Below are 22,402 nucleotides of genomic sequence, written 5' to 3'. Positions count from 1 at the left end.
CTTGTGTCTATCAGTCGCCATGTTTGAAGATCTTAAAAAAAGTTTGGGTTAAAAATACTTGCTTTTTTGCCGTCAGATCGGGATAAGAAGTTAATTAAAAGAGCCAAAATGATGGAGGTAAGGACAAAGATTGTTTGTACTTCAGTTTTAGGTGAAAGTTTATCGAATTCGTCGTTCTAATGCGACACGTGACGAAGAGACTGTCATGATCGAATGTTGAAAATGTTTACAAAACATAATCTTACTCAAAATGTTTTCACTGTAAATTATTATTCTTGTTCATAGACTAGTATGTGGTTTTATTTCTTCTCAGAAGCGTCGTAAGATCAGAATTGCAGATCTTAATCCACATCTGATCTGTAAGCTGTGTAAAGGCTATTTAGTCAACCCTGTGACAATCACTGAATGCATTCACACATGTAAGTTAGACCTCTAGATTTACTCCAAAATCTACCAAATACTATTACGTTAGACCTTCTGTTATCCTACAGTTTATCATGTTAATATATATATAAATGTTGTTTAATGTCATTGGAGCTACTAATCCTGTTTATAAACCTTTTTTCTTGTTATTTACAGTCTGCAAAAGTTGTATTATTCGACATATAAGCTTAGTGAACAGATGTCCAACATGTAACACAGTAATTCACGAGACCCAACCATTATATAACATTAGGTATGTACTATAGTGTAGGTACTTTTTCAAAGGAATATACAGTAGTTGTTATATGACCCCCCCCCCCCCCCCCCTCATAAGCCCTCATTGGTCATCTCACTAGTCCACTAACACAAATATCCTTCCAGTTATAAGCAGGTTATAAGCCTACCTAAGGGTATCTCATGTTTATGCTGTTCAGACACTTGAAAAATAATGAAAAGAAGTAACTGTTTCCTCTTCATTGTTCGAGTTATAAACCACCCCACTCTTCCCAGAATATCAGCTTCCTCCCCCTGGAACTCTGCTTAATAGAGGTACCACTATAAAACCCTCTATTGAGTGACCACCCTCTATAGTACTACTATGAAGCAGACAACAGGCAAGGTCCTGAAGGTGTCTGCTTAATAGAGGTACCACCATACAAACCTCTATTGAGTAAACTCCCTCTATGAAGCAGACACTAGGCAAGGTCCTGAAGGTGTCTGCTTAATAGAGGTGCCTTATGTTAGAAAATTCATAAAAACTGTCATTTTAGGTTAGATAGGACAATGCAAGATATAATAAACAAGGTATTTCCAAGAATTGAGCAAGGTAAAGTATAAGGATTACAGATATTTAGAAGGTTTTCATTTACTCCAGCTAAGACATTATGTGCTAATCTTGCAGATGAACAGAAAAGAGAGAGAAAATTTTACAAATCAAAGGGACTTCCATTTCCACAACCCAGACTTAGAGGTAAAATAAATGTTTTCCCCCTTCATTAATTGGTTACAGTCAAACCAGGTCATGCATTTCTATCAAGAATCAAAGATTCATCTTATTATTGGAAGTTTGATTTCCATATTCGAAGCTTGCATTGATGAAATGAAAGTTGGAAATTTGAATAATGGGCTCGGAATGAAAGTTTATTTAGTTCTTTACAGATTCGTGCAAAGCTGAAATTATTTCTGTTAATTATTATAACATGCAAGTTTCAAAGCAGGATGAAAAACAAACTTCCAATAAACAACTGAATCTTTGAACCTTTATAGCAATGCATGAGCTGGTTTGACTGTAAACATATTCAATTATTTATTCATGTTGTTCCAAAACAAATTTGTACTTGCTTTTTTTCAAATTCCCAATGGGTGGGGAGGGTGTAAGGAAGGTTTACCCATGGATTGAAATTGGGAGGGCCCGTGTAGGGTATGTTGCATAGTTCCAAAAAAATATCTGTACATCCCCCACAGAGAGGATTTGAATTCCCAAGTAATGGGAAGAAGCTAAGGAAGATTTATTTCTCATTTGTAAATATTAATTCTTGTGTTTTCGATTAGTTTCTTCGCCGAGTATTATGAAAGAACGAAAGCCGAAGGTTAAGCGAGTTAAAACACCATCAGTACCAATAGTAAAGCATGCCAAACCCTCATGTAACAAGATGACAGTTGTCAGATGTATACATCATTCTCAGGATCAGATATCAATACGACTAGAGCATATCAGGTAAGAAGAGTATATAAAATACGGTAGAACCTGCCCAGTTGCTATAGTCCAGGCTTTAGTGCTAATTTATATCTCTATTATGAAGCCATCATCTATTGAGCAGCCATTTGTCATAGTCTCAAAGGTTTTTTTTTATTATATCATTCAAATTCATTTGATGTAGTATTGTAATATCTTTCAGCAAACCACAAGAACCAGAAGAACCATCCAATGGAGTTGAGGTAAGAATGAATTACATTATATGCATAAAACATTAATGAAAAGTTTCCAGTAAATTAAGGGAGTTTTGCTGAATAATTTCACTTATTCATTTTATCTTTTTCAATTTGCATCTTACAGCCCTTACCCAAGAAGTTTATTCGTTGTTCAACTCATGTCACAATAGGATTATTACAGAGATTTATTGCCACAAAATTAAACCTGGAATCAGAAAGTATGGTAAGAATGGCATTGTGAATGAACGATGTGTTAGTGCTACAGATCTGCTAATAAGACTGCTTTGTTATCCTCACATTTTTAGTTGGTTTGTAGAATCTACACTTCATACAAACCACTTCTCACAATAGTCCCCTTCACAGACTTGATGCCATCTTGAAAGTTAGCCATGCCTTTGCATCAAAGTGAGACGAAAAGTGAGATCGCAGTGATAGAGATGTGAATAATAGTCCAAGTTTTTAAAAATATGTCTCAATCATTGCATGCTCACCGTCCCTCTCATGTTGATGCAAAGGTACAGCTACCTTTCAAGATGGTGCAGGGCCGACCTGTGAAGGAGACTAACGTGAGCATCACCTTTGAGCATATATATAGAGGGCGTTATATAAAACATACAAGCCATTAATTGCCATAAGAATGGAATAAATCTTTTTATGTTTAATATCTCATTCATTAATCCTTCAGATAGGAATATCACACAATGAAACAGAGATGGACAAGGATTTCACCTTGAAATACATCAGCGATAACTTACTAGAGGAAAAGGTAAGCACACTGCTGATCTCACTAACTAACAGATTGAATTGGAATTTAGCTTGTTAGATTTTGAGGAAGAAATTGAGGAAGGGACTTAAAACAAACTCTATTCACATTTGATACCAAGTTGGGAAATCGAACCAAAGACCCTTGATTCCATATTATGGCAAGCTAATTGTAGCCAAATTCAATACCATCAAATTTATTCAATTCAATCCTAATTTATTCAATTTAGTATCTATGTACTTGCAAATTAAATCTCACAAATGGTGGCTGTCCCATACCCCTCACTCTATTCCGCTGCAATAGAATATATTTTAGGATTAAACTGAATTACGTTAACATTGAATTAAATTTACTTTCAGATTGATTTGAACAAAATGGAATGTATTTTGGATTGAATTGAATGTATGTTAGAGATTGAATTTGCATGTATATAAACATTGAATTTAAAAAATTACGATTGAATTGAATAAATAAGTGTATTTAATTAGGCTACAATCAACTTGCCATATTCCGTACATTAATACACGATTGTAAATGACAACTACAATTTGGATGCCACTTTAAAAACAAACTGTACAGACTAAAACAGGGTTAAGAGTAATAATCATTGGGATAATTAGTGTGCCTTTTGTATTGTTAGGATCGTCTGTTCCCGCTAATGCTTCAATACAAGGCAATGGACCTGAAATGAGCCAACTAGAAATGATTGCTGTTTGACGGTAGCGTTGTTTTAGTTTTACATTTCTTCGAGACACGGATAGACTGGCCTACTCGTTTCGCATCATTCAGTTGGAGTTATTTATTCTCTTTATTTGGCCAGCTGTGAACTGGTACGACAGGTTTGGGATAATAACAAAAGAGACACTATCAAATTCTGCTTTGTTATATTTTTTTTATTGTGTCATTTCACAGCAAACAATTGGTATACCCAATAATTAAAGGATAATTATTACTGATGAAATTATTATTTATTACTGATGAAATTATTATATGATAAATGATCTAGATAGCAGAGATTGAAAATAACAAAGCGTTGCTCATAGTATAACTCTTACTGTGACATTCCAAGCGGTCACACACAAACTGTACTCCGATCGACATCTTACATTAGTTATTCATGAGAATCATATTTAGCGTTCTGTATCTACAAGAAAGCGTTTTGAAGAAAGACACCTTACATTAGTTATTCATGAGAATCATATTTAGCGTTCTGTATCTACAAGAAAACGTTTTGAAGAAAGACAATATTCTTGAATATATTTTGGCAATATACGTATTACTAACAACTTCTCAGTGCTACTATTATCAGTGAAACGAAAGTGCTTGCATTCGATTAAGAATATTGGCTAAAATGAATAGAATATTGTTGTATATGTATATTAGAACGATTAATCGGGTCCTAACAAAGTTAAGTATTATGGTTCTAAATAACTAGAGTATTTCACAGGGGAAGTAGTCAAATCACCTTAGTATACTAAAACATTTTCGTCAACCGGCTGGATAGGCTACTACTGTACACTGACTAACAAAGATAGTATTTACGAGGGTTAGACGTCTGTCTTACATACAGTTTCAAGTTTTAGACACGTCCTAAAGTCCCTTGATTGTTTCCTTTCGTTTTTAGTCTCTCAATAGTTTATAATATACCATACTTTGGTCGTTAAAGAATAGTTTCTCAATACTGTTCGTAGACGATTAAAGGGTTTCCCGGTTTTTCTAGTAGTTTATAAAAGTTTTCCTCGGTCTTTTCCTTTTTCTTGAAAGCACCTTTCGAAAGATAGAGTGTTTTTACTCCAGCATCGCACAACATTGGCAAGCATTCGTTACATGGTATTTTGTTGACAAATGCAGTCGCGCCATCAAGATTTCTTTTATTTCTGCGCATCAAGGCATTCTGTTCAGCGTGAATTACGTGGGGGTACTTACTATCAGGCCTAGTGTTAGGGCTAGTGTCAGGCCTAGTGTTGTCTACAGACTTTCCTAGACGGGGATGGTTACCGTACAGTGCTTTGGAAGGGTAGCCATTCCAGCCGGTTGCGACAATCTCTTTGTCAATGGTGATGACACAGCCAACGCCTCTGTTTGGGTCGTCTGTTCGGTTGGACAGCATTTGAGCAAGGCGTGACAAATGGTTGGCAACTTCGCGATCAAACTCATCTTCGTTCTCGTCTGGGGCTTCTACTTTTTTCCAATACATCTTTTCTTTCTCTCCTGTTTCCAAGATTCCCTGAACATACCATTTGAAAAAAGATTTCATATCTTCGTGTACCTGTTTTTTGATTTCTTGATCGGAGTATTCATTCCAACCAACGATCTTATTGGCATTCTTCAATTCCTTCCATTCCTTCCATTCGTACGCGTCCTCTGGTGCGACGCTTTCGTCGGCCCATTCCACCTTTAATGCGATGCTTTCGCCTTTTTTTAATGTGCGTTTACCATATAGATTTTTCTTTCTCGCAGATTTGAGTTCTTCTAAATCACCCTCGGTGATGTTTGGAACATAGACTTCTCTGCTTACTGGGCTTACTTTAAATAATGCATCAACACTCTGGTTTTCTTTTTCCTCATCTTTCTCAGGCTTCAAAGGCAGGTAGAACACTTTCTTGACGGCTGCTTGAACAAGCATCTTTACGCAGTGAGCGCACGGCTGTCTTGACAAATAAACGTAGCAACCTTCAACTTGATCTGGGTACTTGAGTAGCGCTCTGATCGCACCATGTACAATACCACCATCATTTTCTCTGCTACAATCAACAGAGAGAACTCGATCGTTTGGTTGAACGAACACTGCGCCCACAACTCTTTCTTTATCCGTTGTCGTCATGGCCCATGGAGATTGTTCCATCCACAAGGCCATCAACATGTACAAATCTTCTTTCTTGATCTGGGGTTTGCGTCTTCCATGAGGTTGTTCGTTTGCCATTTTCAGTCTACAGCTTCGCTGAATCAATTCCAGACGGTCTTTGTCCTTACATATACTTGTTATTCGATCGAATATTACTCACTTTACCTTAGACCGACGTGGCATCAATGACTTGCTCATCCAACGTGGGGATTTTCTTTCGATTGCCACGTAATTTCCAAGAAATGTTTCAATGACTGATGTTGTCATGGTTCTGTTTGCACCTGTTATGAAATGCTTCCCAGGATCCTCAGCGGTCTCGTCTTTGTAGCTATCTATACTGATATATGTATGTAAACACAAACGACAACTGTTTCCGTCAATATTCTTGGAAAAGACGGAGAGTTTTTTCATTGTCAGTAGCTTTTTATTAAAGAACGCCATGCCAAGCGGCGAAGGTTTTAATATCTTTAATTCGTAAGTCGAGAGATTCTGTTCATTCTGGGAAAACGTTTGATTGAACAACAACTCGGAACGAATTCTGTGATATCAATCCAGTGAATCTTGCATAAAAACTCCGGAAAGACGACAGGGAATTCCACGTATGAGGATTATCCACAAAGACGAGACCGCTGAGGATCCTGGGAAGCATTTCATAACAGGTGCAAACAGAACCATGACAACATCAGTCATTAATATGCTGTTCAGACACTTAAAAAATAATGAAAATAAGTAACTGTTTTCTCTTCATGGTTCAAACCTCTATTGAGTGAACACCCTCTATGAAGCAGACACCAGGCAAGGTCCTGAAGGTGTCTGCTTAATAGAGGTGAATTCTGTTAGAAAAATTCATAAAAACTGTCATTTTAGGTTAGATAGAACAATGCAAGATATAATAAACAAGGTATTTCCAAGAATTGAGCAAGGTAAAGTATAAGGATTACAGATATTTAGAAGGCTTTCATTTACTCCATCTAAGACATTATGTGCTAATCTTGCAGATGAACAGAAAAGAGAGAGAAAATTTTACAAATCAAAGGGACTTCCGTTTCCACAACCCAGACTTAGAGGTAAAATAAATGCTTGCCCCTTTCATTCATTGGTTACAGTCAAACCAGCTCATGTGTTCCTATCAAGTTTCAAAGATTTATTTTATTATTGGAAGTTTGATTTCCATCTTTCTTTGAAGCTTGCATTAATGAAATGAAAGTTGGAAATTTGAATAATGGGCTCGGAATAAAAGTTTATTTAGTTCTTCACAGATTCGTGCAAAGTTAAAATTATTTCTGTTAATTATTATAACATGCAAGTTTCAAAGCAAGTGTGATCTGTGCGATACAGATTATATTGGCTACACAACACGGCATTTACATCAACGCATGGAAGAACATAAATCTGAGCTATCAGCAATTGGACGCCACATGATAATTGAACAAAGTCTTATAAACCGGACATAAAACAATCTTTTAAGATCCTCAAAAGATGTAAAGGAAAATTTGACTGTTTAATTTACAAGATGCTTTTCATCTGTGACCGCCCTCCAACACTTAACACACAATCTGACTCAATTAGAACAAAAGTCTTTGTTTGACTTTGTTAATTTGTGAATTCGTGACAATACCCATTGTTTGTTAAACATCTGTACATCCCCCACAGAGAGGATTTGAATTCCCAAGTAATGGGAAGAAGCTAAGGAAGATTTATTTCTCATTTGTAAATATTAATTCTTGTGTTTTCGATTAGTTTCTTCGCCGAGTATTATGAAAGAACGAAAGCCGAAGGTTAAGCGAGTTAAAACACCATCAGTACCAATAGTAAAGCATGCCAAACCCTCATGTAACAAGATGACAGTTGTCAGATGTATACATCATTCTCAGGATCAGATATCAATACGACTAGAGCATATCAGGTAAGAAGAGTATATAAAATACGGTAGAACCTGCCCAGTTGCTATAGTCCAGGCTTTAGTGCTAATTTATATCTCTATTATGAAGCCATCATCTATTGAGCAGCCATTTGTCATAGTCTCAAAGGTTTTTTTTTATTATATCATTCAAATTCATTTGATGTAGTATTGTAATATCTTTCAGCAAACCACAAGAACCAGAAGAACCATCCAATGGAGTTGAGGTAAGAATGAATTACATTATATGCATAAAACATTAATGAAAAGTTTCCAGTAAATTAAGGGAGTTTTGCTGAATAATTTCACTTATTCATTTTATCTTTTTCAATTTGCATCTTACAGCCCTTACCCAAGAAGTTTATTCGTTGTTCAACTCATGTCACAATAGGATTATTACAGAGATTTATTGCCACAAAATTAAACCTGGAATCAGAAAGTATGGTAAGAATGGCATTGTGAATGAACGATGTGTTAGTGCTACAGATCTGCTAATAAGACTGCTTTGTTTTCCTCACATTTTTAGTTGGTTTGTAGAATCTACACTTCATACAAACCACTTCTCACAATAGTCCCCTTCACAGACTTGATGCCATCTTGAAAGTTAGCCATGCCTTTGCATCAAAGTGAGACGAAAAGTGAGATCGCAGTGATAGAGATGTGAATAATAGTCCAAGTTTTTAAAAATATGTCTCAATCATTGCATGCTCACCGTCCCTCTCATGTTGATGCAAAGGTACAGCTACCTTTCAAGATGGTGCAGGGCCGACCTGTGAAGGAGACTAACGTGAGCATCACCTTTGAGCATATATATAGAGGGCGTTATATAAAACATACAAGCCATTAATTGCCATAAGAATGGAATAAATCTTTTTATGTTTAATATCTCATTCATTAATCCTTCAGATAGGAATATCACACAATGAAACAGAGATGGACAAGGATTTCACCTTGAAATACATCAGCGATAACTTACTAGAGGAAAAGGTAAGCACACTGCTGATCTCACTAACTAACAGATTGAATTGGAATTTAGCTTGTTAGATTTTGAGGAAGAAATTGAGGAAGGGACTTAAAACAAACTCTATTCACATTTGATACCAAGTTGGGAAATCGAACCAAAGACCCTTGATTCCATATTATGGCAAGCTAATTGTAGCCAAATTCAATACCATCAAATTTATTCAATTCAATCCTAATTTATTCAATTTAGTATCTATGTACTTGCAAATTAAATCTCACAAATGGTGGCTGTCCCATACCCCTCACTCTATTCCGCTGCAATAGAATATATTTTAGGATTAAACTGAATTACGTTAACATTGAATTAAATTTACTTTCAGATTGATTTGAACAAAATGGAATGTATTTTGGATTGAATTGAATGTATGTTAGAGATTGAATTTGCATGTATATAAACATTGAATTTAAAAAATTACGATTGAATTGAATAAATAAGTGTATTTAATTAGGCTACAATCAACTTGCCATATTCCGTACATTAATACACGATTGTAAATGACAACTACAATTTGGATGCCACTTTAAAAACAAACTGTACAGACTAAAACAGGGTTAAGAGTAATAATCATTGGGATAATTAGTGTGCCTTTTGTATTGTTAGGATCGTCTGTTCCCGCTAATGCTTCAATACAAGGCAATGGACCTGAAATGAGCCAACTAGAAATGATTGCTGTTTGACGGTAGCGTTGTTTTAGTTTTACATTTCTTCGAGACACGGATAGACTGGCCTACTCGTTTCGCATCATTCAGTTGGAGTTATTTATTCTCTTTATTTGGCCAGCTGTGAACTGGTACGACAGGTTTGGGATAATAACAAAAGAGACACTATCAAATTCTGCTTTGTTATATATTTTTTATTGTGTCATTTCACAGCAAACAATTGGTATACCCAATAATTAAAGGATAATTATTACTGATGAAATTATTATTTATTACTGATGAAATTATTATATGATAAATGATCTAGATAGCAGAGATTGAAAATAACAAAGCGTTGCTCATAGTATAACTCTTACTGTGACATTCCAAGCGGTCACACACAAACTGTACTCCGATCGACATCTTACATTAGTTATTCATGAGAATCATATTTAGCGTTCTGTATCTACAAGAAAGCGTTTTGAAGAAAGACACCTTACATTAGTTATTCATGAGAATCATATTTAGCGTTCTGTATCTACAAGAAAACGTTTTGAAGAAAGACAATATTCTTGAATATATTTTGGCAATATACGTATTACTAACAACTTCTCAGTGCTACTATTATCAGTGAAACGAAAGTGCTTGCATTCGATTAAGAATATTGGCTAAAATGAATAGAATATTGTTGTATATGTATATTAGAACGATTAATCGGGTCCTAACAAAGTTAAGTATTATGGTTCTAAATAACTAGAGTATTTCACAGGGGAAGTAGTCAAATCACCTTAGTATACTAAAACATTTTCGTCAACCGGCTGGATAGGCTACTACTGTACACTGACTAACAAAGATAGTATTTACGAGGGTTAGACGTCTGTCTTACATACAGTTTCAAGTTTTAGACACGTCCTAAAGTCCCTTGATTGTTTCCTTTCGTTTTTAGTCTCTCAATAGTTTATAATATACCATACTTTGGTCGTTAAAGAATAGTTTCTCAATACTGTTCGTAGACGATTAAAGGGTTTCCCGGTTTTTCTAGTAGTTTATAAAAGTTTTCCTCGGTCTTTTCCTTTTTCTTGAAAGCACCTTTCGAAAGATAGAGTGTTTTTACTCCAGCATCGCACAACATTGGCAAGCATTCGTTACATGGTATTTTGTTGACAAATGCAGTCGCGCCATCAAGATTTCTTTTATTTCTGCGCATCAAGGCATTCTGTTCAGCGTGAATTACGTGGGGGTACTTACTATCAGGCCTAGTGTTAGGGCTAGTGTCAGGCCTAGTGTTGTCTACAGACTTTCCTAGACGGGGATGGTTACCGTACAGTGCTTTGGAAGGGTAGCCATTCCAGCCGGTTGCGACAATCTCTTTGTCAATGGTGATGACACAGCCAACGCCTCTGTTTGGGTCGTCTGTTCGGTTGGACAGCATTTGAGCAAGGCGTGACAAATGGTTGGCAACTTCGCGATCAAACTCATCTTCGTTCTCGTCTGGGGCTTCTACTTTTTTCCAATACATCTTTTCTTTCTCTCCTGTTTCCAAGATTCCCTGAACATACCATTTGAAAAAAGATTTCATATCTTCGTGTACCTGTTTTTTGATTTCTTGATCGGAGTATTCATTCCAACCAACGATCTTATTGGCATTCTTCAATTCCTTCCATTCCTTCCATTCGTACGCGTCCTCTGGTGCGACGCTTTCGTCGGCCCATTCCACCTTTAATGCGATGCTTTCGCCTTTTTTTAATGTGCGTTTACCATATAGATTTTTCTTTCTCGCAGATTTGAGTTCTTCTAAATCACCCTCGGTGATGTTTGGAACATAGACTTCTCTGCTTACTGGGCTTACTTTAAATAATGCATCAACACTCTGGTTTTCTTTTTCCTCATCTTTCTCAGGCTTCAAAGGCAGGTAGAACACTTTCTTGACGGCTGCTTGAACAAGCATCTTTACGCAGTGAGCGCACGGCTGTCTTGACAAATAAACGTAGCAACCTTCAACTTGATCTGGGTACTTGAGTAGCGCTCTGATCGCACCATGTACAATACCACCATCATTTTCTCTGCTACAATCAACAGAGAGAACTCGATCGTTTGGTTGAACGAACACTGCGCCCACAACTCTTTCTTTATCCGTTGTCGTCATGGCCCATGGAGATTGTTCCATCCACAAGGCCATCAACATGTACAAATCTTCTTTCTTGATCTGGGGTTTGCGTCTTCCATGAGGTTGTTCGTTTGCCATTTTCAGTCTACAGCTTCGCTGAATCAATTCCAGACGGTCTTTGTCCTTACATATACTTGTTATTCGATCGAATATTACTCACTTTACCTTAGACCGACGTGGCATCAATGACTTGCTCATCCAACGTGGGGATTTTCTTTCGATTGCCACGTAATTTCCAAGAAATGTTTCAATGACTGATGTTGTCATGGTTCTGTTTGCACCTGTTATGAAATGCTTCCCAGGATCCTCAGCGGTCTCGTCTTTGTAGCTATCTATACTGATATATGTATGTAAACACAAACGACAACTGTTTCCGTCAATATTCTTGGAAAAGACGGAGAGTTTTTTCATTGTCAGTAGCTTTTTATTAAAGAACGCCATGCCAAGCGGCGAAGGTTTTAATATCTTTAATTCGTAAGTCGAGAGATTCTGTTCATTCTGGGAAAACGTTTGATTGAACAACAACTCGGAACGAATTCTGTGATATCAATCCAGTGAATCTTGCATAAAAACTCCGGAAAGACGACAGGGAATTCCACGTATGAGGATTATCCACAAAGACGAGACCGCTGAGGATCCTGGGAAGCATTTCATAACAGGTGCAAACAGAACCATGACAACATCAGTCATTGAAACATTTCTTGGAAATTACATGGCAATTGAAAGAAAATCCCCACGTTGGATGAGCAAGTCATTGATGCCACGTCGGTCTAAGGTAAAGTGAGTAATATTCGATCGAATAACAAGTATATGTAAGGACAAAGACCGTCTGGAATTGATTCAGCGAAGCTGTAGACTGAAAATGGCAAACGAACAACCTCATGGAAGACGCAAACCCCAGATCAAGAAAGAAGATTTGTACATGTTGATGGCCTTGTGGATGGAACAATCTCCATGGGCCATGACGACAACGGATAAAGAAAGAGTTGTGGGCGCAGTGTTCGTTCAACCAAACGATCGAGTTCTCTCTGTTGATTGTAGCAGAGAAAATGATGGTGGTATTGTACATGGTGCGATCAGAGCGCTACTCAAGTACCCAGATCAAGTTGAAGGTTGCTACGTTTATTTGTCAAGACAGCCGTGCGCTCACTGCGTAAAGATGCTTGTTCAAGCAGCCGTCAAGAAAGTGTTCTACCTGCCTTTGAAGCCTGAGAAAGATGAGGAAAAAGAAAACCAGAGTGTTGATGCATTATTTAAAGTAAGCCCAGTAAGCAGAGAAGTCTATGTTCCAAACATCACCGAGGGTGATTTAAGAGAACTCAAATTTGCGAGAGAAAAAAATCTATATGGCACAAGGAATTTAGGAAAAGACGAAAGCATCGCATTAAAGGTGGAATGGGCCGACGAAAGCGTCGCACCAGAGGACGCGTACGAATGGAAGGAATGGAAGGAATTGAAGAATGCCAATAAGATCGTTGGTTGGAATGAATACTCCGATCAAGAAATCAAAAAACAGGTACACGAAGACATGACATTTTTTTTCAAATGGTATGTTCAGGGAATCTTGGAAACAGGAGAGAAAGAAAAGATGTATTGGAAAAAAGTAGAAGCCCCAGACGAGAACGAAGATGAGTTTGATCGCGAAGTTGCCAACCATTTGTCACGCCTTGCTCAAATGCTGTCCAACCGAACAGACGACCCTAATACTGGAGTAGGTTGTGTCATCACCATTGACAAAGAGATTGTTGCTATCGGCTGGAATGGCTACCCTTCTAAAGCACTGTACGGTAACCATCCACGAGGTTCCAAAGAAGATAAAGCGAAAAAGAAGTACCCACATATCATCTACGCACTCGAAAACGCTTTGCTTTTCAGGAATCGTAGAGAGCTCGATGGATGTGTTGTATATCACACCATTGTACCATCAGACGAAGGTATCTCCATGCTGTACCAAGTAGGCGCCAAAGTACTTGTCCTGCCGTCATTTCTCCAAGATGAAGAACTAAAAAAGGAAAAGCCCCTATTTTATGACTGCTTGCAGGAAAAGAAGTTGGGTGTGTACAGTCATATAAGAGGCTAGAAACTTTTACCCAACTTTTACCCCAAAAAATCCAATATCTAATGGACTAGGAGTCCCATCCAGGGTGAGTAGTTGGCACAGAAACTGGACTGAATAAGCACAGTGTTCGATATATCATTGGTTCCCGTCATCTAGATTGGGACACTGAGAAGTTACCTTATTTATTGTAGATTAGACCAATATCTATTTCATTGATAAGATGATATATAGTGAAATGAAATGAGTAGTAAATAAGACAAACTTTTAAAAGTGCAGTGATTTTCTTTGCAATTTGTAGTCTGTAAGATAATAAGAATAACTTCATGAATTATTAATCCAAGCCAAGCGCTTTTATCGAATACCATATTATGATGACAGTATATATCAGTATGTAGAATTGCATGCTTAATTCTGATAGAAATATAGTAGCGACCTCTTGTTAACGTTAAGGATTAGCAATAATTACCGAGGTTTAACAGTCATATATCTTAATGAATTGTAACTGGTTGATTTGATTCATTGCACGATAACAACCATCACTTCCCCGTGCGGGGCTCTTGAGCGAGGTTCGCTCCACACGCACTACCACTACATTCATTATTCACTGTGTCATAGCTATTGAATAAAATAAACAGTAGAACTAAACCGTAGCCATATATACTCACTCTCTTCCTTTCAGAAATCAATGACTCTTGTACTATGTACAAATATTGTAACGATTTTTTCATAAATACAGAGGAACTAAAGACTCATTAATCCTCAAATATTTTAAGAAATATAAACTACAAGTAACTTAAAGTAACGTTCTTTTTCAATTCCCTTCCGTTCTCTTATTCATAATATTTTTCACTTTTCCTTTCGTGGATCTATATACATCGGTACATACATGTATTAAATCAGCATCTCTCTACATCTCTGAGGCTCTACATCTCACAGAGTAAAGGTTCTGCATAACTTAAGGAGCTCTCAGAATATCTTCGAAAACTTAAATCTACTATTATTTATTTAACAAATTAACTGAAATTACTCTCATTCGTTATATATATAACCAAAATCTATCCTGGTTGGAAAGATTTAATCTGGAATTATGATTTCAAAAGATATTTTAGCATTATACTGCATCGTAGGAAGGTAGTTATTAAGTAATTTGTGATGCATTTTCATTTTGTAAGCTTGTTTGTTTTGAACAAAATATGAAGAGAGGCAATAGTTAAAGTGCTTATAAGCCTTTACACAATATTTTCAGAATTGATTCTTTAGATAGTGAATAGTTGATTGTGCAAATAATTCGTCATTTGAATGTCGGGTCTTTAAGATACGAAGGTTTATATTCCCAATATGTTAATGACTATGACGTAACATAAGGGATTTGAGTTATTTTGTGGCAACTTTTAAAATTGAACGCTGGACATTTTTTGAAAGCAAGTTTGTAAGAACCTTTACGTGAGTCACGAGTAAAAGGGTGATGCTTTTAAAATACTGTAATCCAGAACGATTGCAGTGTTGTATATTAAATGATCCCTTATGTTACGTCATAGTCATTAACATTTTGGGAATATAAACCTTCGTATCTTAAAGACCCGACATTCAAATGACGAAATATTTTCACAATCAACTATCCACTATCTAAAGAATCAATTCTGAAAATATTGTGCAAAGGCTTATAAGCACTTTAAGTTAAAGTCTTACTAAAGTACAACATTAAAAGTGTGTATTTAGTAGTAAATAGTGCTAATTAACAATAGAAAACAATAGGATTAGCATAATTTAGCAGTATTTAGTGGTATTTATGTTACACACTTATAGTGTTTGTACTCTAATAACACAAGAAAATACTGTTAACTTTTGCAATTCATTTTCTTTTTATGAAATGATTATCAGAAACATTGAAAAAATTAACTCTTTTCAAAAATTTTATATTTTAGCAACACTTTATTATGAAGCTGGCATCACTAAACACCATAAACTGTGTATCTTTAGTACAACAAATGGATAACCAGACGTTAGGCAATAATGAAATAGAGGACGAATGAATTCTAAATTAAATTTTAGTTATCTGCAAGTATTTTAAAAGAAAGATTCAAGATTCTTTATCATTTTCCTGAGGTTTTTCACCTCTACTTTCAGAAATGGTCATAGGGATTTCCTTCATGACGTTGACGCATGACTGAAGTCTTTTTCGTAGTCTCTCGCACTCCTCGTCACATCGCTTTCTTTTCAATTTCAGGGATTGGACTTCCAGCTTCATTCTGTCTATCTCCTTGAGTTTGGTGTTGATTTGTGCATCGACTTCTATCCAACATATAATAAAAAAAAAGGTTATGATACCAAATGCAGCCAGATTTTAACTGAATAAACAAAATTCCCTAGGAGTGGAGATATTCATAGTTTTCAAAACTGTCCAGTTTCAACCCAGTCATCAAAGGATTGGAAACTCGGCAAAGTCTGACCAAAAACAGACAGATAGATAGAAGATCAAGTCTAAAATTCATGATTGTACCTTTTGCCTGAACTTGTACTTTACGCAGGTTCCCTTCATCTCTAAGCCGTGCCTTGCCAACTAGACTAGACACATCATGAAGTAAGCCTGCTTCACAAAGATGCTTGAGTAGACCAGAACCATCGACCATGTCCACTTAAAATAACCACAATGATATCATTAAACGCTTTATAACAGCTCTTCTCTCTCATTGTTATCTCTCTATATACCACTTATACCAGAATTCTCTTTGAATTCTTTTTTCTTATTTAATGTTTTAACTCGTTTGTGAGTAACGACATAATTAAGTTAATAAGACCAGCAGAAGGAATTAAGAAAAGAATACTAGTTTGTATGTTGATTATAAAATTCATATAAAATGATAATATAAATCTTTTTTTAAAAGAAAATCAATTTTATCAAACCCTGGAACAACCTCTGGGCTGATCTAAGTCAGGGCACGGCTAACTCACAGACTGAACTCTGAAACAACCTCTGGACTGATCTAAAAGATTTTGAAAATTGTTAAATGAATGCTATGCACACAGAATGATAATGCATTTATACTTACGGCCATTAATAAAGTGGCCATCACTACTGCTGCTTGACGCTTGCTCTTCCTGCATCTGCTTAATTTGCTGCAGGAAAAAACAAATATAATGTTCAACAAAATGTCTCCCTTTTCTTGCAATTTCTTTTTTAACCACGCTGGCATGAATGACTTGGGAATAGATATCTTTATTTTAGTATCATTGTTCATGTTTCTTTTCAAGTGTTAAAGAGTGTTGCTCAACAAAATGTCTCCATATCTTTGAAATTTCATTTTTTGGCAAAAATCTGAATGACGTGTTCGTAGACTCATTTGCATAAACCAAAGATGATTGATGGCTCAGAAAAGACCAAAATCAAATCAGGGTTTTGAGATGGCGGGTCGTGATACATCATTTATTGCTGTAACATCTATATTCATCCATCTTTTTAAGTGTTTAACGTTTTCCGCAAAAATCAACACTCCTAAATCCTAATTCAATCTTAGGAGATATTCTCTCATATCTCCTTTCACACTATAATAAATTGGTTATTTTCTTATAACAAGAAATAATACTTAAGGGAATGACAGCCTCTAAAATGGGAAAACAATGGATTAGGTCTATGAAGTTGTTTTTGAATACCTTTTCCACGTCTTGGTCATCCTCTAGTGGCTCTACCTTCACAGACTGTACATGTGCAATGTGAGGGTAGCCACCATCTTCCTCATCACTGATGCCTGGATGCATTGGGCTCTCTATGGACCTGGATATATTACTGAGAGGAGGGGAGGGGGTGGCGAGTGCACTATACGAGTATGAATCTGGGTCTTCAGAGTTGAGACCAGACAATAGCCCATTGTCGCCTGTATCAATTACCTGCAATCAAACCATATCTGATCTTTTAAAAATATGGAACTATAAAATCTTATATTTATATGCTGGTACAGTGAACTCCTTTGAAGGCAGACACTTAGTGTCCGTCTTACAGGGGTGTCTGCGGTGAGGGAGATCCCTGTACCTATATAATTATGCATGCCAATATACCTCTTTACCTTGGGTGTGATGTTTTGCCCATTTCAGGCCATGTGTCATTCCCTAGAGTATCATTTCTTTTTTAGATGCAAATTAAATAAAGAATCCTATTCTTAAAGGAATGACACTTGGTCTGAATAGAGAATACAAATGTCCTGGCTAAAGAGGTCTATTAGGTTTTTGCATAAAGATCAATCTAAGTATACTCAACTCTTGTATCATTGCTTACCACTGGGTTACAATGGACTTTTAGAAAAGAAAAAATTGTGATGCACCACACCAACTGGTTTACTTTGTTCGTTAAAAAAAGGAAATATATTACATAGTAGTGGACTCTAGTTCCATTGTTTTCTCTTGTTTTACTTTGACTGTTACTCACTATTTATATTACATAAAATATGCAAGTTGTTTACCTTGATTAGTTCTTCAACAATGGATTCTGTTCCTCGTGCCAATGCAATATCCAATGATGTCTTTCCCACGTTATTCCTGATACTTCTGTCAGCACCAGCCATTATAAGAGTCCTAATAGCCTGGCAGCAGAACTCAATCTTGTGTCTTTCACCACACGATAAAATGTGCAGTGCTGTATCACCATCATCATTAACAGCATTAAGTATACCTGGACATTGGTCTCCCATCTTCCTGGCTTGTTTAACAATAAGCTCAACACAAGTTTGAAAGAAGTTGGGTTTGTGATCACCGTTTACTAGCATTCCGGCAGCTGTGTGTAATGGTGTTTCGCCATGAGCTTCATCTTTGACATGCAGTGTTTCCTTCAACAGACTGACCATTTTATTGTATTTTGGGGTGAGTTCTTTGACTGTGAATTTTGCTCTTGATTTATACAACCATGCTGTTGCTCTGTGAAGTGCTGTCTCTCCCACACCAGATGATTTAGCAATGGGATTAAAGCCACTTGCCAACATCCACTCCAGTGCGTTGCATTTTCCCAAAGACGCTGCCCAGTGGATCAAAGGAAATCGATTCTCTATTACTGGATCTGGAACATCATCATCCTTATTCCAGCCCTTCTTTATATATTTATCAACACATTCTTTTAAGCTGTCAAGGTTCGATAAAGAACCTAGCATATCTGTACAGTTGACTATAGCTACTAAAAGTTCATGGTGCTCTGGGCAGTCCTTGTTCTTGTCACAAAAGGGAGTACACTTGCGAAGCACCGGTTCTGGTGTCATTGTGGTTCTTGGATATTCTCCATACATGGTTGCAGCAAGCTGTGAAGGCCTGACTGGTGTACAAGTGGCCATTTTCATTAGCTTGTGTTATTTTATACCACCTGAATAATTAAAGGAACATCATAGTTTGATCATTAACACAGGGTTAGCTTCAAACCAGAGATAATTGTATTCATTCTTATTAATCATTTAAATCATTTTTCATCCTTATTGAATCATAGGTGCAATGCAGATGGAGCAATTTTAGAATACCCCGCAAATAATATTCAGTTGTCGGAACTCTTTGTAGAACGACACATACGACAATAGAAGTCATGGTCATTAAGCATGTGCATATGATTTGCGGGGTATTCTTAAGTTGTACTATGCAGATTAAAGGACGCAGCCTTAAAGGATGTGGCACACCTGCCCCTCTGAGTTTTTTTTGGTTTGATTCCTGGATTCAGCATCGCATGTGAGTTTTTACACTAGACAAATTGGTAGAATTACCAGAATTATGCAGAGTAATTTTTACCTAGGGCCTTCTAGATCAAATTAGAATTTAGCTTGTTAGGTCTCTACCCTGTCTGATGGTTTTTCTTCACGTTTTTTGGTTTTCCTCCCTCTTCAGAATTAAGAACCTAACCAGCTAAATACAAATTCAATCTATGAGTTGGCCATGCCATGACAGAGGCATGTTTCTGGATTCTAGAAATGTTAAGCCATTTTCCTCTTCTTTGCTTTGCATTTGTGAGTAACTAAAATAAATCAATGCTAATCCTCAAATCAACTATTTTCAAACGTAACGTATTTTAGTTCCTCTGAGGATAACCATGTTGGTTGAAAGCTAAGGAAAATATGAAATTATTTAAAGGTTGATGAGTCAATTTTAGTTTCACAATATTTTCAAATTGTTACTATGGTTTATTCAAAGTCAAAAATGGTCTACTCCTGCATCAAACAAGAATTCATAATATTATTCTTACAGAGGAAGAAAAAAAACAGAAAGCGTTGTTGTTCATATTTTATTGAAAATCTCAAGTATATAAGAATGATTTGACTAAAAGAATTAAGCCTACACAAAAAAGCCAACCTGTCCTAAGGTCATTGATGCCACAAGTGATGCCATAAAGCACTTTATTCAAAAAGAATAGCTATTAAATGATACGCAAATAAGAATCTTAAAATAGATCATACATATTCCTTCATATTTCCACATATATTATCAATAAAAATATCAATCTTTCCTTTTCTAAATGCTATGATATACACCTACTTGCAATAACGTTGTCATATTAGAAAATTAGTAATTTAGTGAGAAAGGAATACATTAAAAGACAAAAGAAAAACTTCAGCGTCAGTGATCTTCTTTTGTTTTTTAAATAATTCCTATCCCACTAAATCACTAATGTTCTATTTTCGTATGACAACGTTCTTGCAAGTAGGTGTACATTATTAGCCAATATCAAAACCACATCTCTATCAGTTGAATTTACCTTTCATAAATTTTCCGAAGGGTAATTTCATTTTCTAATTACCATTATTCTTATGATTATTATTTTTAAAAAAACAAAAAACAATAGCTATTCATTTCTTGTTTTCATGATAGATATTTGCTTCCATTCGTCTAATGTTGAATTTATTCCACCTTCAAAAAAGTGAAACTGTTTTTCTATTGATCTATGCTAGCAGAATTGGATTGTTGATTCTTCCTCTTGGAAGATATATATATTTTTGGTAAAATATTCAATATTTTCTTATACTGCTAAAGATTAATTTTACTATGAAACGTTTTAAGTTATTTCTAATTGAATATAACTAGTACTGGAAGGACAGTTGCCTCTATATGTATGGCACAAGTTAACCTACTACATACAAGTATATACATGTTATCTGATGTTGAACTACAATGACTTGAAAACAATAGCATCAATCAATCACTTCATTAGAATAACAAAAATATTTAGATTACGAAAATATTACAGAAACAAAAGTTTTTTTGCTGGATGATCGTAATTCGCTTGGTCAAAATTATTAATTTGGTTTGTAAATGTTTACTATAAAATTTTTAAATAAACAAGAAAAAAAAGGAGATGGAGCGAAGCCGGTCTTTGGCTATGATAAAACTGATTTGAATTATCGCAAATAGATAGTAGGGTATTTGGTACGGAGGGATCAGCAAAGGCTATCGTGGGGAAATTATACAACAGGGCAATCAAGAGGCATCCATTACTCTAGAGCTGCTGCTACGCTACTACATGCAATGAATCTAGTGCCTAAAAATAGGAGCTAAAAATAAAAGAAAAATACGTCCACGGCTTCAATACGTTGTGACATTGAAGGATGGAGGGATGGGATACTGAGAAAAATCATGTTAAATCAGTTCACAGATGAGACCATACCACGTAGAACGACAAGCTGTTCAAAGGTCCGCTGCTCAATCCTCGAAGCTTCCTCCTACGGACGCTTCATTCTTTCGAACATATCACGGTAATTTAATTTCTATCCGTTCTTAAATAAAAATAAAAGTGTTTATGTGTATCTGGGGGAGTCATTCGGGTTTGTTTTATACGAATCACGAAGAGATGTAAAGCACGCTTGAACCTTGAAGTGTGTGAGAGAAACGAAGACACTGAAAGGCCTTTGCTGATCACAACAGTTGGCTGTGAGCGTTCGACGGTCTATTTTGTCTTTTAAAACTCGCGGCACTGTACTCATTACAGCAATAAATAATAGAATAATATATCCCTAGCTACTAATTGAGCGGCTACCTATAATGAAGCAAGCTAACGAAGCGAAATACTGTCTTGGATTCGTCTTCTTCGTCATTCTTAGGTAAGCGAAAGTACCAACAGAACGAGCTCCTTCTGTCGGTTCACCGATTCCTCTCTACCGCCGAACCCTTCTCTGGTTACAACTGTCAAACAGTCTAACCCAACAGAATGGTGTAGAACGTTTTATTCATTCTTACCTTGGTTCTTCTGTGTCGAATCCGAACAAATCTGTATCTTTGGATTGAGCGAGTAGGGAAATGTTTGGTTGATGTAGCACAGTGCGGTGGGTAAGGGCGGCTGAATCATTGCTGCGGCCTGTCACTGTAAGTAGCTCGTCACATGTCAGGAAACGCGCCAAACAAAGGCAAACTACTGGTGGCATCACACCAGCCCTGCAACCCGATAAAACCTCTATTGTGTTACTGCGCTTTCATAGGTTCGTCGGAGATTTGATATTGAATAGCCGATGATGAAGGATAGGTGCACTTTAAAGGTGGGCCTATCAGAGCAGCTTGTTTGACAGATGAGTGGTTATTATGAGTGCAGCCGTCTGGTGAGATATGGTCTTGCCGTCAGGCTTTCAATTATTCATCTAGAATAAATGAACCAAACTAGATGAGACCAGTTGGCAAGCGTCGCCGTGGTCACAGCAACTTCT

General features: G+C 36.4%; 4 protein-coding genes across 4 annotated transcripts; 2 read left to right on the top strand and 2 right to left on the bottom strand.

Moving 5' to 3' along the window:
* On the top strand, nt 1-9,719 carry LOC116297226 (uncharacterized). Its single transcript, XM_089028008.1, has 17 exons — nt 1-117; nt 314-419; nt 580-676; nt 1,194-1,249; nt 1,325-1,393; nt 1,975-2,140; nt 2,322-2,361; nt 2,480-2,578; nt 3,041-3,121; nt 3,478-3,499; nt 6,731-6,886; nt 6,962-7,030; nt 7,704-7,869; nt 8,051-8,090; nt 8,209-8,307; nt 8,770-8,850; nt 9,488-9,719. Exons 1-17 carry the CDS (start codon nt 109-111, stop codon nt 9,536-9,538), a joined length of 1,407 nt encoding a protein of 468 aa, XP_088884134.1. The 5' UTR covers nt 1-108; the 3' UTR covers nt 9,539-9,719.
* Nucleotides 9,720-9,793: 74 nt separating this feature from the next.
* Nucleotides 9,794-11,912, bottom strand: LOC116295196 (dCTP deaminase-like). Its single transcript, XM_031702952.2, has one exon. The coding sequence runs from the start codon at nt 11,768-11,770 to the stop codon at nt 10,523-10,525; it is 1,248 nt and encodes a 415-aa protein (XP_031558812.2). The 5' UTR covers nt 11,771-11,912; the 3' UTR covers nt 9,794-10,522.
* A 642-nt stretch (nt 11,913-12,554) lies between these two features.
* On the top strand, nt 12,555-13,772 carry LOC116299601 (dCTP deaminase-like). The gene has a single exon (XM_031708276.2). The coding sequence runs from the start codon at nt 12,555-12,557 to the stop codon at nt 13,770-13,772; it is 1,218 nt and encodes a 405-aa protein (XP_031564136.2).
* Nucleotides 13,773-15,663: 1,891 nt separating this feature from the next.
* On the bottom strand, nt 15,664-22,183 carry LOC116299609 (uncharacterized). Its single transcript, XM_031708284.2, has 6 exons — nt 21,942-22,183; nt 18,206-19,092; nt 17,403-17,636; nt 16,802-16,868; nt 16,252-16,386; nt 15,664-16,043 (listed from the first exon to the last, which is right to left on the bottom strand). The coding sequence occupies exons 2-6, from the start codon at nt 19,067-19,069 to the stop codon at nt 15,832-15,834; spliced, it is 1,512 nt and encodes a 503-aa protein (XP_031564144.1). The 5' UTR covers nt 19,070-19,092; nt 21,942-22,183; the 3' UTR covers nt 15,664-15,831.
* Nucleotides 22,184-22,402: the final 219 nt, after the last annotated feature.

Source organism: Actinia tenebrosa, unplaced genomic scaffold (genome assembly GCF_029948245.1).
Source record: "Actinia tenebrosa isolate PJP-AT-01 unplaced genomic scaffold, QUT_ActTen_1.0 PGA_scaffold12__29_contigs__length_12842862, whole genome shotgun sequence".
In the NCBI taxonomy this organism is placed as follows: Eukaryota; Metazoa; Cnidaria; class Anthozoa; order Actiniaria; family Actiniidae; genus Actinia; species Actinia tenebrosa.
This window is presented reverse-complemented; position numbering and strand designations above follow the sequence as displayed.

Excerpts from the sequence above, each read along its gene's own strand:
- LOC116297226 (XM_089028008.1), top strand. Across the intron at positions 6,887-6,961 it reads ATTTCCAAGAATTGAGCAAG|ATGAACAGAAAAGAGAGAGA; the intron begins GTAAAGTATAAG and ends CTAATCTTGCAG. Across the intron at positions 7,031-7,703 it reads TCCACAACCCAGACTTAGAG|TTTCTTCGCCGAGTATTATG; the intron begins GTAAAATAAATG and ends GTTTTCGATTAG.
- LOC116295196 (XM_031702952.2), bottom strand. The coding sequence starts at position 11,770 with ATGGCAAACGAACAACCTCATGGAAGACGCAAACCCCAGATCAAGAAA.
- LOC116299609 (XM_031708284.2), bottom strand. The coding sequence starts at position 19,069 with ATGAAAATGGCCACTTGTACACCAGTCAGGCCTTCACAGCTTGCTGCA. Across the intron at positions 16,869-17,402 it reads ATGACCAAGACGTGGAAAAG|CAAATTAAGCAGATGCAGGA; the intron begins GTATTCAAAAAC and ends TTTTTCCTGCAG. Across the intron at positions 16,044-16,251 it reads AGTACAAGTTCAGGCAAAAG|AAGTCGATGCACAAATCAAC; the intron begins GTACAATCATGA and ends TATGTTGGATAG.
- LOC116299601 (XM_031708276.2), top strand. The coding sequence starts at position 12,555 with ATGGCAAACGAACAACCTCATGGAAGACGCAAACCCCAGATCAAGAAA.